Source organism: Erythranthe guttata, chromosome 7 (assembly GCF_056151865.1).
Source record: "Erythranthe guttata isolate IM_541 chromosome 7, IM_541, whole genome shotgun sequence".
NCBI lineage: Eukaryota > Viridiplantae > Streptophyta > Magnoliopsida > Lamiales > Phrymaceae > Erythranthe > Erythranthe guttata.
Genome location: NC_142539.1, coordinates 1,236,044 through 1,251,706, shown reverse-complemented (window position 1 = coordinate 1,251,706; position 15,663 = coordinate 1,236,044). Strand labels below are relative to the sequence as shown.

Sequence of the window (15,663 nt, the reverse complement as noted above, 5' to 3'; positions counted from 1 at the left end):
TTTTGACAAGTGTTAGGACATGTGTAGTCATTTCCAACAATGTTAGATGAAATGTTGACAAGTGTTAGTGATGACTCGTCACTTTGTATCTATAAATAGATGTACAAGTGAATTAATAAAACATAATTTTTGGCTGCACTTTCTCTCTCTCTCCTTACACACTCTCTCTATCTTTCCCACTCACACATATATTATATTATATTATATTATGTAGTATATTATTATATTAATATAGTGTGTACATATATACATACATATACATAACCGTATATACATATATATATTAGTTACACATTAAAAACTAGATAATATTGATTAATTAATTATACTCACACCATTAGTGTTTCTAATAAAATATTAATAAACGAGCTAATGGGAATTATTTCACAACACGTTATCAGCACGAGGTTCTGCTCGGAAGAAGGTAGGTTATGTAAGTTTGTTTATGTTATTTTATTTTATTTGATAAAATCCAGATCCTCGATATCAAATGGTGAAGCAAATACTACGGTATTTATACACCACCGATTTTCAGGGAAAATGAAGGATATATATCTATAATTATGTGCATGTTGATTCATGAAAAAAAAAGGGTTATTATCTCTCGCCTCGACTATGAATTTTCAACTTGCATTACATGATTTTGATTTTGTAAATTTAGAAACTTGTAATTGGCATGTGGAAGTTTCAATTTATTTATTTAATAATCTTGTTTAAATTAGCAAAAGAAAATGGGCTGATTTAGATAATGAGAAATGAAAATGACTCCGTCGCATATGAATTCAAATTAAGGATCGATTTAAAGTCTATGATAATTACTCCGAACATAATGTTCGTAGAGATGGTGGACGTCATATAACTTCGGGTGTGATGCCCGTAGAGTCACTAAAAGTTGTGATTCCCCTCAAAGGCCAATGAGGTTATTAAAATTAATTGGGTGTACTATATAAACGATGGACATTTTTGTTAAGGGTCCAATGAAAGGCCGCCATAATAAAATTAAATATGGGGTTAGGCCTACAACGACGAAGTGAAAGATAGTCCTCGTCAAGATGTTCTTAAATTGACAAAGGTGGATGCAAATATTTCCGCCTAGATAATCATTTGGTTAAAATTAATTAAAACTCATGAGTATAATGCCTACAAAATATATTTTGACCTATGAGTAAAGGTTATATATTTGAGATCATGCATGATAATATTCTTAATGATTACGATATAACTCTCGATGTAACGGTTTTCGAGATTGAATTTATTTATTTATGAACATACCTCCCTCGGACGATATATACCCGAGGTTGAGCCTATAATATTTTCTCGAGATAAATATAAATGACGTCAAATTGAAATACTTCTCTCGGATGATTTTATTCCCGAGATTGAGCTATTTCTAAGATAAAATTTATATATCTCTCTCGGAAGAAATATGCCTGAGATCGAGTTTATAATATATCCCTCGGACAATACATTCCTGAGGTCGAGTTTAATTATATATTCCCCAAATAAAAATTTACGACTGTCTAGCTCGGACGATTTATTCCCGAGTTTAAGTTAGTAAAACTCTCTTGGAAGAAATATTCCCAAGGTCGAGCTTATACACCCCTGATGATATTGATAATATTTCAAAGTTAATTCAATATGTCTACTAATTGCGTAATATGTACATATCTCTCTCGGATGTTAAATTCTCGGGATCAAGTTTACAAAACTCCCTCGAACGAGAAATTCTCGAGGTTGAAATTATATATCTCTCTTGGATGTTAAATTCCCAAGATTGAGTTAGCATTTTATTGACATGTTATTTAATATGGATGTACATGTGAAACACAAACATAATAGACTATTGTCTATATAATTTCGAACTTTGAAATTGAGTTATATATCTCGGACTGATTCCCGAGATTAAGATAAGCTACATATCACCCTTGAGTGACATATTCACGAGGTCGAATTTTAGAAGTTCTCCTTCAAATGAAATATTCCTGAAGTAGAGTTTGCATATCTCCCCTGAAATATATATATTCCCGAGGTTGAGTTTAAATATCTCCCCGGATGATATATTAGTCTAATTGACAATTTAATATATTCTAAAATTTATTGAGTGTGATATATTGCAAAGCACGAACTAAAATTTTATTACTTTCCGTAGAGATTATGGCTCCGGGAACAATTGTTCTGCTTATTATATTAAAGCATTAGCTTTTGTATTGTATTGTGTCCAAATTCGAATTTTCAATTCGTACACCACCATGTCATATAAACTGGTTAATCCTGAAATATTCAGGTTTTGGCATGTTAATATGGGGACGCCCATAAAATATTACGGTGACTAGAATTAAATAATATACTACGGATATTCGTACGATATAAGGATCCTTATGTCCAAAGAGAATTTCTGTAATTTATAGAAATCTCGTTATATAACCTTTAGTGCGAAATGGTTGATAATACTTATGGACCAATACAACCTTTCAAGTGGACCAATATCTTAAATATTTATAATTTTGTCAGACGCATCTTATAGATGGTCTCGCGTGTGTTTATTGTATTCATGCAATACGATTTTGTACGTTTTTCTGCACAAGTTACTATACCCCGTGCATATGAGAATGGATAGTGCCGGAAAAACTCGATCAAAATGATTTTGATGAGATTTGTGCAGAGTACTTGGGATAAATATCAGTACCTTGTAGCACACGCTCACACTCATATGGATTAATTAAATCCACTGAATGAACGAGTCATGATAAACATGCTCCGGATAAATATGTAGAGATTAATCTCTCGACTAAGGGCAATTACAATTATAAAATTTCGGGATGATTAATCCAGTGAATCACGTTCAAAACAATAGAATGTCGGTAGAGTCAAGTTTGGCCTAAATGCGAGAAAGCGATTAAATCGGAATTGGCTTTCCCAGAGAAACGAAATAAATACGGATTAATGGTACCAACTCCGAACAATATAAATTCCCTAGATATAAATGGGGTTTTGTTTGTTCGTTAGAGGAATAATAACAACAAAATTGTTCATTATAATGTGTGCCTTGTAAAATATTGATTCTACCGAGTATATGGGAATGATTATATTTAAATGTATTTACCGGTACATCATTTTTTCGTTTCTTAGGGTTGTCAGTGAGGGAATGGACATATGTCTAACAGACATTCTAATGTCATCTTTATGGTTCACTGAATTTTGATATTTAAACTTCTGTGGATTTAAAATGCGACGAAGTGATAATATGTTGCACTCTTTTTCCCTTTTGTTCGGTCTTTTTCCCATGTGGTTTTTCCGACATAAGGTTTTTAACGAGGCAACTTATGATTATTAAATAGCCTATTTTGGAGGCAGATATTATTGGTTTCAGGGGGAGCACATAATGCTATGATGTGTTGTACTCTTTTTCCCTTTTGACTGGTTTTTCCCATAGGTTTTTCCAGCTCAAGGTTTTTAATGAGACAACCTACAAATTGATTGACAGCCCCGTATTGGGGGGCTTATATTGCTCATTTCAGGGGGAGCAATAGTGCGCTGCACTCTTTTTTCCCTTACGACTGGTTTTCATCCCATTGGGTTTTCCAGCTAAGGTTTTTAACGAGGCAGCTTATGCACACGACTTGGATTTGAGTCATGCACTCTTTTTCCCTTCTGATCGGTTTTTCCCACTGGGTTTTCCGGCTTAAGGTTTTTAATGAGGCATCAATTAAGTCGATACAAATGTGCTACGTCCAAGGGGGAGTGTTATAATATTGTGGACTTTAGCAAATGGGTTATTAGTCTTTTGACAAGTGTTAGGACATGTGTAGTCATTTCCAACAATGTTAGATGAAATGTTGACAAGTGTTAGTGATGACTCGTCACTTTGTATCTATAAATAGATGTACAAGTGAATTAATAAAACATAATTTTTGGCTGCACTTTCTCTCTCTCTCCTTACACACTCTCTCTATCTTTCCCACTCACACATATATTATATTATATTATATTATGTAGTATATTATTATATTAATATAGTGTGTACATATATACATACATATACATAACCGTATATACATATATATATTAGTTACACATTAAAAACTAGATAATATTGATTAATTAATTATACTCACACCATTAGTGTTTCTAATAAAATATTAATAAACGAGCTAATGGGAATTATTTCACAACAATATTTCTTTATTTCACACGCAAAGCATTAGTGCCGGTGGTGGGTCGGTCTAAAACACTCTTTCAACCCAAAAAGCCAATTTATTATTATTATTATTATTAGGCAAATTACGACAACCCGAGGTATCGCTAAATTACAAAAAAACCCCTGTTATTTGAGTAATTACAACCACCTTTTTTTTAAAATATTTTTACATAAAATTTATATAATTCAATTATTTATTGAACCAAATCGTAATTCAATTCGTTAAACGGGTATAAAATATTGACGTACTGAAGTCTGAAACTTTGGTTGGGTTTTACCGAATTAACATTCCTAAATTTATCTCTAGGGATCTTTTCGTAGATAATACATAATTGAGGAGTGGAACTGTAATTACTCAAACATGTGAGAAATTTTTGTAATTTGACCATAACTAGGGTGACGTAATTTGCCCCTATTATTATGCCAACTTTTATTAATACTTTATTGGTGGTGGCCTAATTTGAAAATTGACGTTTTCTTCCACCATTTATCCCACCTACCATTCCTTTATTTTTTCACATCTCCTTATCATCCTCCAGCCGCCGCCACCACGGCGGCGCTACACAGCGGCGTCCGCCAACTGCAAACAAATAATTAACTGTGAATTGAAGAGAGAAAGAGAACTTAAAATACTTAAATACGATTTTATTAATACTAATGGAACAGGATAATAACATAACAGAACGAGATTATACAATTTTACACTATCTAAATTATACTTATTGACGATCTTATTACTGCTAATTAAACACGAAATTAAAGATAATACAACTGTGCAATAACGATATTTAGCTGCTGGACTGAAAGAAAAAAAAAAAAAGAGGACACTAATTAAACTACATAATCTTAATTAATCTATATGAACTAATTAATTAGTGAAAGAAATGCAACAAACTTCCACCAATTTTACAAAAAACAAACACATAGATGAAGATGAAGATGATGATTACAGTGCGTAAATAAAGATTAGACCGGCTTTATATATTTATATATATATAAATTAAATAGCTTCTCATTTTCCGGTGTTCGGATTCCGGCGATCTAGTGAATTCCTTGTTCCGTATTGTGAAAAAATATCTACGGTTGGAATCGGAGATGGCCGGAGAATTTTGGGGGTGACTGAAAAGCGAGCTGCGAGAGAGAAAAGGTGTACGGCGGCGGATCTAGATCAGTCGAGGCGGAGCATGCGCCTCAGATCTCTCGTCGCCGGATCGTTGCTGCAGTCGATTTGGAGTTTCTTACTGAAGAAGGAAGGGAGAGGTAGTGATTGAGGAGATGGCGACGTGTCGCAGACAGATCCGGCGTACATGTTCGGCGGCGGCGGCGGCGGAGATCGGCGGATCTGCTTCGGCAGCATCTCCGGCGACTCCGGTCCGATTCTCCCGATGCCTAAAATCGCCAGATCGTCGACCGGTTTGGTTTTCGGGGAGGACAACTTCGATTCGTGGTTTCCGCCCTTGGTTTTCGGTGGTGTGAGCGAATCCATCGACTCGCCTCTTCTCAGGAGAGTGATCTGCCCCATGGCGGGGCCGCCGTCGTGCTTCCGCCGCGCCTCGCCGTGGACGGCCTTCTTCGTCGCGACGTTCTCGGCGGCGGCGGTTTTTTTCTTCTCCGGCTTCGGAGAAGTCTTCCTATAGCTGTTCGCCGTGTGGTTCGGCTTCCGATTGATGTTCAGATTCGAAATAGCGCCGTTCGCCGGGAAATTTCTCCGGCGATGAAACGACGCCGGAGGCACATGGAATCTCTCAACCAACAAATCCTGCGGCCTCAAAACCTCCGTCCCCATAATTTTTTATCCCCAAATTTAAAAAAAATCGCTCCACAAACCCTAGAAATTTTCCGGAGAATCGAGAAAAACAAAAATTAAAATAAATTACCCCCAAAATAATTAAAATCTTTTGGTTGCAGGAAGAAGAGAGAGAGATCTATCTCTCTCTTTTTTGGTTATTGTTTCTCACCAAAAACTCCTCTTCCTTTAGAGGGGCAAGTGAAATTTCCCTTCCTTTTTCTTTTTCTGTATATATTTACTATCGTTATTGACAATGGAAATTTTAGGGAAGATAAGAATTGTATATATAGAAAACTAGAGAGAGAAAATGCTTTTTTAGAGAGAGAAAGTTGGTTCTGAACCGACCTTCCATGGGACGCGTGAACTAATCAAAGAAGAGAGAGAAAAAATTAATATTTTAAGAAACGGGCCGCCGGGTTTGATTCAATTTCAATTTTAGGGCATGAGAAAGTAGACCGGGTCGTTTGTGGGCCCCACGTTGCTTAATGAGTTGACGGCGACGTTTGGTGTTTCCGTTAGTTTGTCGTTTTGTGTACCAGGGGGTGGAGCGGGGGTGGGTTTCTTTGGGGGGTGGGGTACAGTTCGGTAGGGGTGGGTTCGGTACGGTTGCCAAACATTTGGCTCAATACCGTGTACCTACCGTACATTGCGGTATTGAAAAATTTCATACCGTTACCATACCAAAAAGTTCGGTATACCAATGTTCGGCATACCGTTATTTTCGGTACGGTACAATCGGTACGTGGTACTCTGCCGTACTTGGTGATGCATCAAAGATTAAAGAACAAATGAGTTAAAAATATACATATATATCCCAATTGAAAATAGTTCTAGTTACTCTTGTATGAGTTGTATTTTATTTTCTAAGAAGGTCTGGTGTATAATCGGAATAATTAACATAATTTGCTTCATTGAAACAAGAACATATACCATAATAATGTAAATGTTGTTTAATGGAACAACTAGGTATTTGTTAGGAACTTGATTGTACTTAATAATTATTACATACAATAAATACTTTACCAATGCTATACATACATGTAGGTAAAAAAATAAAATATTCATACATCATATATAATAAAATTAGTTGGCTATAGGGAACATAAAAGACAATTTAGTAGAACATATATGTTCAATTGCAAAATTCAACTTAGTAGAAAAAAAAAGAAAAAAAAAACAATACACTACCGCTAACTTAAGGGAAAAATAATTGTTGCCATTTATAAGATTCTAAGTAAACAAAATAGAATTACAAAAAATAATATCGAAAAAAACATATTAATCGGATTAAAATGTAAATTGCGGTACGGTACGGTATTACCGTGGTATTAGAAATACAATACCAATACCGTACCATATTGTAATGGTACGGTACTAATACCGTACCGTAGACAATGGTAACCGTTCTTTCGGTAATTTTTCGGTAATCCTTGGTTGGTATACCATGGTATATGGTAATCGGTATTTTTTTTCCAGCCCTACAGTTCGGTGTCATGCTTTTATTTTGTTTTATCGAATAATTCTGGCACAATTATTTCTGTTTTTTTTATTAATTAATAATTTAATTCATAATATAATAATGTTTATATATTTTAAGTTTCACAATAATTTGAGTATCTAATTAAAATATTTTTATTATTTTTTGGTGTTATATCATTAATGTTACTTGATTTTGTAGTTCTTTTGCTGATTATGAAATAATTTACGTACTAATTTTGTTAATTTATATTTGTATTTTTTGCAAAATACGATTCGACCTATTTGGTAAGTTGACAAATTACATGAATTTTATTTTAAAAACCTAACGTTTGTTTATAATATTGGACATAATGAATCGATAATTAAATTGCAATCAAAGTGACATATTCTAACAAAATACATTGGAAAATATATTACAATTATTTAAATTATGTTACCAAATCAAATATGTTTTGTTCAATTTCTTAGTTGAATTAAATAAAATATGTTTAAAATCAATTTTGGATTAAGTTTCAAATTATAAAATATAATTTACACAATCATCAGAATTGCCTTTTTTCCTAAACCTAAATAGTGGTAATAGCACAGAACTGGAGGAAACCTCACCGCAGGGAGGAAGATTATTCGACCCTCATTTTTTTATTTTGGTAACGGCGTCAATTGCAGATAAACGGCGAACTGTCATATCCCATTTTCGGGCAATTAATAATTCGGGTGGGACCGCACAATATGCATGCACATCTTTATCTGTAATTTGTCCGTGGGCTACGCTCCAGTTACATGTCGGTCATTTTCTAAAGCGCGTTTACAACACGTAAGGATATTGAGCGTGGGCATTTTATAGAGATGACTGTTCATTTCAACTTGCTCCACGTACACGTCAGTGTTGGGGCAGATTCATTTTAATTAGTGGATTAATAGTTAATTAAGTGTGTGTAAATCCAGGTGATCTTTTCTTTATCATATTTTCCTTTTATTTTAGGGTAAATTCCACTTTACCCCCTCGTACTCTGCCTGAGAATCACTTTACCCCCTTGTTCTCTCAATTTCACCGATTTACCCCCTTGTACTTGTACAATTTCCCAATACAACCCTTTCCTTCAACTTTTGTCAATTTTGACTCTGACGCTGTTTGGTCAACTCTGTAAATTACAAAATTGCCACTGCCTATAACGCGTCGTTTCTCCTCCGTCAATACTGTCATTTCTTCTTCTCCCACCACTTCCCCTTCCAATATATCCCCAAATTGAACACCTAACTTAGTAAAAATCAAGACCTAAAAATTGATCGATTCCACCTAGTGCAAAGAAAAAACTATATGAATGTGTGAAACTTTCTCTTTTCTAATCTTGATAGTCAAAATCGAAAAAATCCAATATTTTGACTCTTGACCAAATGGCGTCAGAGTCAAAATCGAAAAAAGTTGACGAAGAGGGTTGTATTGGGAAATTGTACAAGTACAAGGGGGTAAATCGACGCAATTAAGAGTACGAGGGGGTAAAGTGGTTCTTGGGCAGAGTACAAGGGGGTAAAGTGGAATTTACCCTTTATTTTATTGAAATAATAAAAATTGATTTCAAGATTATTTTAAATCCTAATGTATTAGCTTTTCTTCTTCCTTTTCCAAAAGCAATAAATTCAAATTTCCTAACTTTATTTCCCAATTGCAATTATTTTATTCATTAAAAACCTAAGTATATGAAACGACAATGAAATTAATAATAATTATTGATTTGAAAAGGACAGCAGGAGTAAACTAATCCCATTAATTATATCATATAATATTTATATTTTATTAGATTATGATTTAGTCAAGGATTATTACAGGTGTATTTGTTCTGGTTGAATGAAGCAAGGAAACATCATCTTAATTTCTTTAATTATATTTTAATCTCCCCCTCTCACCTAATCCTACCATTAAAAATATATATAGATGAAGTTGCTAACTAGAACAATTTGATTATTATTTAGTACATATATATCGACTTTTAGCTTATAAGCCTTAAAAAAAAGTTCGACTTTTAGGGCCATATATCTCTTCAAAATTTATTTAAATATTTTTTGAGAAAATGACCTTAAAGGCTCATTAATATCATTACTTTATTGCTGGTTTCAAAATTGCAAATCCAACATGAATTAACGATTTTTTTTAGTACTGATGTGCCTAATTGGGCTATAACCCAAAAAGCCCAAGAGGCTCATTCAAAGGAAAAACACAACACAAAGGCCATTAATTAAGAAGCTTATGGGAAGAAATCTAATGTTTTTTTGTCCCACATTGGTTTTCTACAAGAAAACCATACCAAACTCCACCTATAAATATGTGTTATCAATCACATTAACAGGGTAAGCACTATTTATGCAATTAATTAATATTATTTGTTTATATTGTGATAGTTTTCTAACTTGAGCGTCGGAGGACAATCGCCGGGCCACTCGCCGGGCCACCCCGGCGTGTCACCTAGTGTTTTCAACTGTTTTGTAGGTTAACGAGTGGGCCACCCCCGGTCAACTGTTTTGTAGGTTAACGAGTGGGCCACCCCCGGCGTGTCACCTAGTGTTTTCAACTGTTTTGTAGGTTAACGAGTGGAACGATCTCTTCGACTACCTCGGACGCGTGGCAAGGCGTGGCAAGGACTCTCGGGCATTCCCGATATTGGACTTAAAGATTCCCGAACTTAGGAGACCTGTGGGCTTCAAGACCATTGGGCTGACCCAACATTTTGGAGCAGCATCAAGTACCATGTTATCGAGAGGTAATATTATTTATAGGAAATTATGGTCATCACCCTGAAGTAAAGTCAAATTATAAAAATAAAAAAAAAAGTCATTTATGTTCGGTTAATAATAAATTAACAACTACTCTTCTACTATTTATTTTCTTAGAAAAAAAAAACCCATTATTCAGTAGGTAAATTTGAATCTATTAAATTTCGAGATGAATCTTGATTTTAAGTGAACATTGTTCTTCTAATTTGTTAATTTCCCTAACATAGAGTATATGGCGCGGTCCAATCTATATCTTGTACATAGTTGCAAGTTGATATATCCGAGTGGACCTTAATTTTTAGGATTGAGTAATTCAATATTTTTGCTATGACTTTAATTTTAAAAAGAAGTCTAAGAAAAAAAAAATGAAAGCAACACTTGTAGGAAAATTTCAGAGATATAAAGTGGGGGACCAAAAAGAGAAAAGACTAAAAGTATAAGCCCCTTTTTTAAAAGGAGTGAATATCGAGGACAAGTATTGTTTAATGTTTATTGTCTGTAATCCATATTTAAATATATTAACAATGCTTAGTGGAGACATATTCCTCAAAAGAAAGAAGTTGAAATATTAAAATATTGCCTAGGAAAGATGAAAAACAATATCAATTGGGATTTGCAATGATTCTTGATTTTATTATTATTTTTTTTTATTTTTGGCTTTAATTAATTATGTAATTTTAATGTTCTTAATAATATATAATTAGGTGACAAATGGGCTTGGGTTCGTTATTGAACCGAACTAATTTATTGAGCCAAATGTAGGCCGATGCAAATGGAATTTGGGCCTATCTTTATTTTTTTAGCCTAGACTATGGCTTATAAATTTTGGGCTATGGCCCATCAATTAGATTTATATTTGATTTAATTTAATTTACTTAATAAAATGTCGGAAAAAATAATTTAGATATTCATTTTGTAGACTTGGTGTTAGTTAGATGATGATTTTATTATTTATTTATTATTATTATTATTCTCGACTTTAATATTTAAAAAAAAAAATTGATTTTTTTTTTAAAAGTATGTTTTTAATGTCCATAATTAGAGACTAATAGCTAATTTGCCTAACAAACATTATTGATTATACACACGTGATTGGTGCAACGCCTAATGAAAGCAGCCACTCATATTAATTTAGGAAAAAGGATACTTAATAATCTCTAATTGTGGACATTCACGAGCAATAATGATTAATGAGACATTAATTATAAATTTCAATACTCTTTTAGAGTTAGCCATGACGTAACGTTAAATTACGAAAAAATTCTTTATATTAGGGTAATTACAATCAGTCTCCTCCACTATGAATCTTCTTATACGTCCACCCTTATGATGTCAAATTCAACAAAAAATTCTAGATTCCGTGGCATGTTCTCTAATTTGTATTCGTTTTGTGCGAAAATTCAGTTTCTAATGCACCTCAATCTGATATCTACAAGCCAAGAAACACATCTTATGATCATCTTGTTTCAAATATATGGAGCTCGGATGGCATAAACAAGTGCAACTCGGAGAACATGCATTCCTCATAATCTAGAAGATTCCACTAAATTTGACATTGCAAATGTGTAACTGTAAGAAAATTCACGTTTGATGAATAGTTATAATTACCCAAACATAAGGGGTATTTTCCTAATTTGACCTTACTTGAGGGGAGACCGTAATTGACCTTATTAATTATTATCATTATTATTAGTTTATTACTAGATAAAAAAAAAAATAAAAAAAAAGCCACAAATTAATAAGCCAAATAGCCAATTCCTTATCCGGATAATTGACCTCTAAAATATGTTAGTGGCTACAATATATTCCTACACAAACTATAAAACCCCCAAATAAAATAAAATTATATAAAAAACTAGAATTAAATATTAAAAAAGAAAAAAAAAAAAGACAAGACACAAATTAAAAAAATGCTGTCGAAAGAATCGTCGAGGTTCGATCTCCCGGAGGAATTGCTGGAGGTACTGCCGTCGGATCCATTCGAACAGCTGGATGTAGCCCGTAAGATCACCTCCATTGCCCTCTCGACACGTGTCGACGCCCTCGAATCGGAGGTGTCTGTCCTCCGTGAGGAGCTCACCGACAGGGACAATATCATTTCCGGCCTCGAGTCGCAGCTTCAGTCGCTCGACTCCTCACTCAACGAAGCCTCCGACAAGCTCGCTTCGGCTCAGCTTGACAAGGTCCGAATACCCATTTTCGTAACCCGAACCCGTTTACCAATTTGAATTAGAAAAAAAAATACGACAATTGACACTGAATTTCGGGGGTTTAAAATATTAAAAAAAATTAATCTCAATTGAATTTGTATATAATATATATTTATTATTTATTATTATAATTTTTAATAATATTGGATTTTGTTAAATGACAGGAAAATTTGATGAAGGAGAATGCACAGCTGAGCAATACTGTGAAGAAGCTGAATAGGGATGTGACCAAGGTAAAATGGTTTGACTTTTTGTTCGTTGGTCAACTCTTGTTTCTTATAGTTTCTTTGTCTTATAATATATATGATTTACTTTATTTTTTTAAACTTAAAAAAACAATTAATTCTTGGTGCTTTCCTAATGAAATGAAAGCTATTATAATATAATAATAAGGGTAAATTACAACTACCACTCAAATATGGTCAAATTACGAAAAAATTCCTCATGTTTGGATAATTACAACTACCTCCCTCAGCTATGAATCTTTTTACACGTCCACCTTTAATGGTGTCAAATTCAACATAATCTTCAAAATTCCGTGGGATGTTCTCTAGTTTGTACTCGTTTTGTGCAAAAATGCAGTTTCTTATGCACTACAATCTGATATTTACAAGTCAAAAAACACATTTTATGATCATCTTGTTTCAAAATGTGGCGCTCAAAAAACGGGTACAAAATTGAGAATATTCCATATACTGTAGAGAAGATTCCACTAAATTTGATACCGCAAGGGTGGACGTGTAAGAAGATTTATAGTTGAGGGGTGGGGTTGTAATTACCTAATTAAGCATGAAGGGTTTTTTCGTAATATAACCATACCTCAGGGGTGGTTGTAATTACCCAAACGTGAGGGGTTTTTTCGTAATATTCAAATTTAATTGTGTTCTCTAATAGTCATGACTAGATGATGAAATCATTCTTGAATGAGAGTTTTTAATGCTAATGTCAAATTTGTGCAATGGGGGACGGGGGCCATGGCGCCCCCGCCGTTTCTATATAGGGGATTTGTTATTTTTTCCAATATATTATATTACATGTACGAGATAAAATTCTGGTTCCGACATTGCTTACGGTTTGAGTCTTGTGCAGTTGGAAGTATTCAGAAAGACGCTCATGCGATCACTTCAAGAAGACGAAGACAACCCCGTAAGTGGTCGAATAATGTTCGATCAGCACGATTTTCTGAATTATTAATATATTAAAAATATTAATTTTGTAGAAAATAAAAATCTGGCTTAATATATAGATAGCTAAACATTAGTTTAGGTTACGTTGCTCACGTTATTATGTATTTTGTGTGATAGGGAAATGCCCCTAAAGCAGCTGCTGCTGCTGCTGCTGTCGTCTCGAATCTGCCGAACAACAACGGTTTGCATTTTTCAATTTAGCTCGAATTTTCTATTATTTAAAAAATAATTAATCATTTCATCGAATTATTTCAGGCGAAGACGCTTTCTTGCCACCTAATCGAACAGCTTCCATGCCAAGCCAATTCTCAGATGCTGGTAATTCAAATGCTGTGGAAACCGAGCCAGAAGGTATATCTAATATCTGTATCTATATATATTTACGTATATATATGTGTATATATATTATGTTTTTCTAACCGTTTGTTTGTTGTGATGATATGTATATACAGCAGCTATGAGGCCACGGGGTGTACCGCATGGTTTACTGCTCGCATCGCAGAGTAACACACCCCGGCTCACGCCACCTGGCTCACCACCGAGCCTGTCTGCATCTGCGTCTCCGTCTAGGACACCAAAACCGCTGTCTCCAAGGAGACACTCAATTTCATTTTCAACTGCAAGAGGCCTTTTTGATGATCGGCCGCCGCCTTCCGTTTATTCTTCTCTGCCTCCGAGCCATTACGGTTCCATGTCGAGCTTGGAGTCTGGATCACAGCCAGGTTAGTTTATCACAACTCAATAATCCGATTCTTTTTTTTTTCTTTTTTTTTTTTTTAATTTGCTGATGGATTTCTACGGCAACGAAATTGGGTTTCTCGTTTTAGGTAAAACACGTGTTGATGGAAAAGAATTCTTCCGTCAAGTCAGGTCGGTACTGATTGTTCTCATGCATGTTAACAAATTTCGTTCTCGTGCATGTTTTCCCGGATTTATTATTTTTAATTTTTTTCCATTTCATTTATTAATTTTGGTGTCGTGAATTTTTTCTTCTTCTTCTTCTTCTTCTTCATCAGATCTCGGTTATCGTATGAGCAGTTCGGGTCGTTTCTAGCAAATGTGAAGGAACTTAATTCCCACAAGCAAACCAGAGAGGTATGCTCTTTAATTTATATACACTTGTATTTTCAAGAAATGCTATTGCTACCCCATAAATTAAAGGGTAAATTACACCTACACCCCTGAGGTATTCTAAAATAACTTTAAGGCTCCTGTGGTATTGATAACTACAGACTCACCCCTAAAACAATTACCAAGCCAAGATTTCATTTCCTGGGGACCGATATGCACTATATTTGTTTCCCGTAGGGCCGTTAATGCTACCGTAGACGAAAATTTATAAATCTTATATAAAATAATAAGGATTTAAGAAATGTTAGGAGAGCCACATCACCTTCTAACTCTATGTTGTCTCCACCACTGTCTCATTCCGTTAGGGTCTCTAACAATATTTTAGGGGGTTATTGTGATTACGGATACTACAGGGACCTTAAAGTTATTTTAGCATACCTCATTGGTGTAGGCGTAATTTACCCTAAATTAAATAACTAAAATTTACTCCTATAAATTTTCATCATTTATGAATTTGGAAAATGACATCTTTGCCGTTATATGCTAATGAATTTTATCATTTTACGGTACGTAAATATTCGAGTGTTCTTGAATTATAAACTTGATGCCGTAGTGAATATATACTAGTGCAATCGAAGTTTGATGTATTTACGTACATTTTAGGAAACTTTACGGAAGGTGGATGAAATCTTCGGCCCAGATAACAAGGACCTTTATGTAATTTTCGAAGGGCTGATAACTCGTAATGTCCAGTGAAAAGAGCATTTATACAGCATGCGACTTTCGAAATCGTTAGCATTCGTTCTTTCTACGTGATAGATTTTCATGTGTAAAGTTATTATTGATGTAAAAGTAAGCTGCAATCACAACAAATTGTAACATGTAAATGGGAGTTTGTAATTGATCTCTGTATCAAATTGCAATATTATATTATATATTTTATTGCATTATTCTTCAAAA

At 34.1% G+C, this 15,663-nt stretch overlaps 2 protein-coding genes across 3 annotated transcripts; one reads left to right on the top strand and one right to left on the bottom strand.

Moving 5' to 3' along the window:
* Positions 1 to 4,895: 4,895 nt before the first annotated feature.
* On the bottom strand, positions 4,896 to 6,388 carry LOC105977696 (uncharacterized). The gene has a single exon (XM_013003049.2). It carries the CDS (start codon positions 5,982 to 5,984, stop codon positions 5,367 to 5,369), a length of 618 nt encoding a protein of 205 aa, XP_012858503.2. The 5' UTR covers positions 5,985 to 6,388; the 3' UTR covers positions 4,896 to 5,366.
* A 5,612-nt stretch (positions 6,389 to 12,000) lies between these two features.
* On the top strand, positions 12,001 to 15,663 carry LOC148768955 (PH-response transcription factor). Of its 2 annotated transcripts, none has more exons than XM_088820575.1 (9): positions 12,001 to 12,418; positions 12,610 to 12,678; positions 13,535 to 13,591; positions 13,750 to 13,813; positions 13,888 to 13,983; positions 14,085 to 14,354; positions 14,460 to 14,502; positions 14,649 to 14,727; positions 15,367 to 15,663. In XM_088820575.1, the coding sequence occupies exons 1-9, from the start codon at positions 12,146 to 12,148 to the stop codon at positions 15,457 to 15,459; spliced, it is 1,044 nt and encodes a 347-aa protein (XP_088676701.1). In that variant the 5' UTR covers positions 12,001 to 12,145; the 3' UTR covers positions 15,460 to 15,663. The 2 variants fall into 2 exon arrangements, with proteins under 2 accessions (XP_088676701.1, XP_088676702.1); XM_088820576.1 differs by having other exon boundaries at positions 12,087 to 12,418; positions 14,088 to 14,354.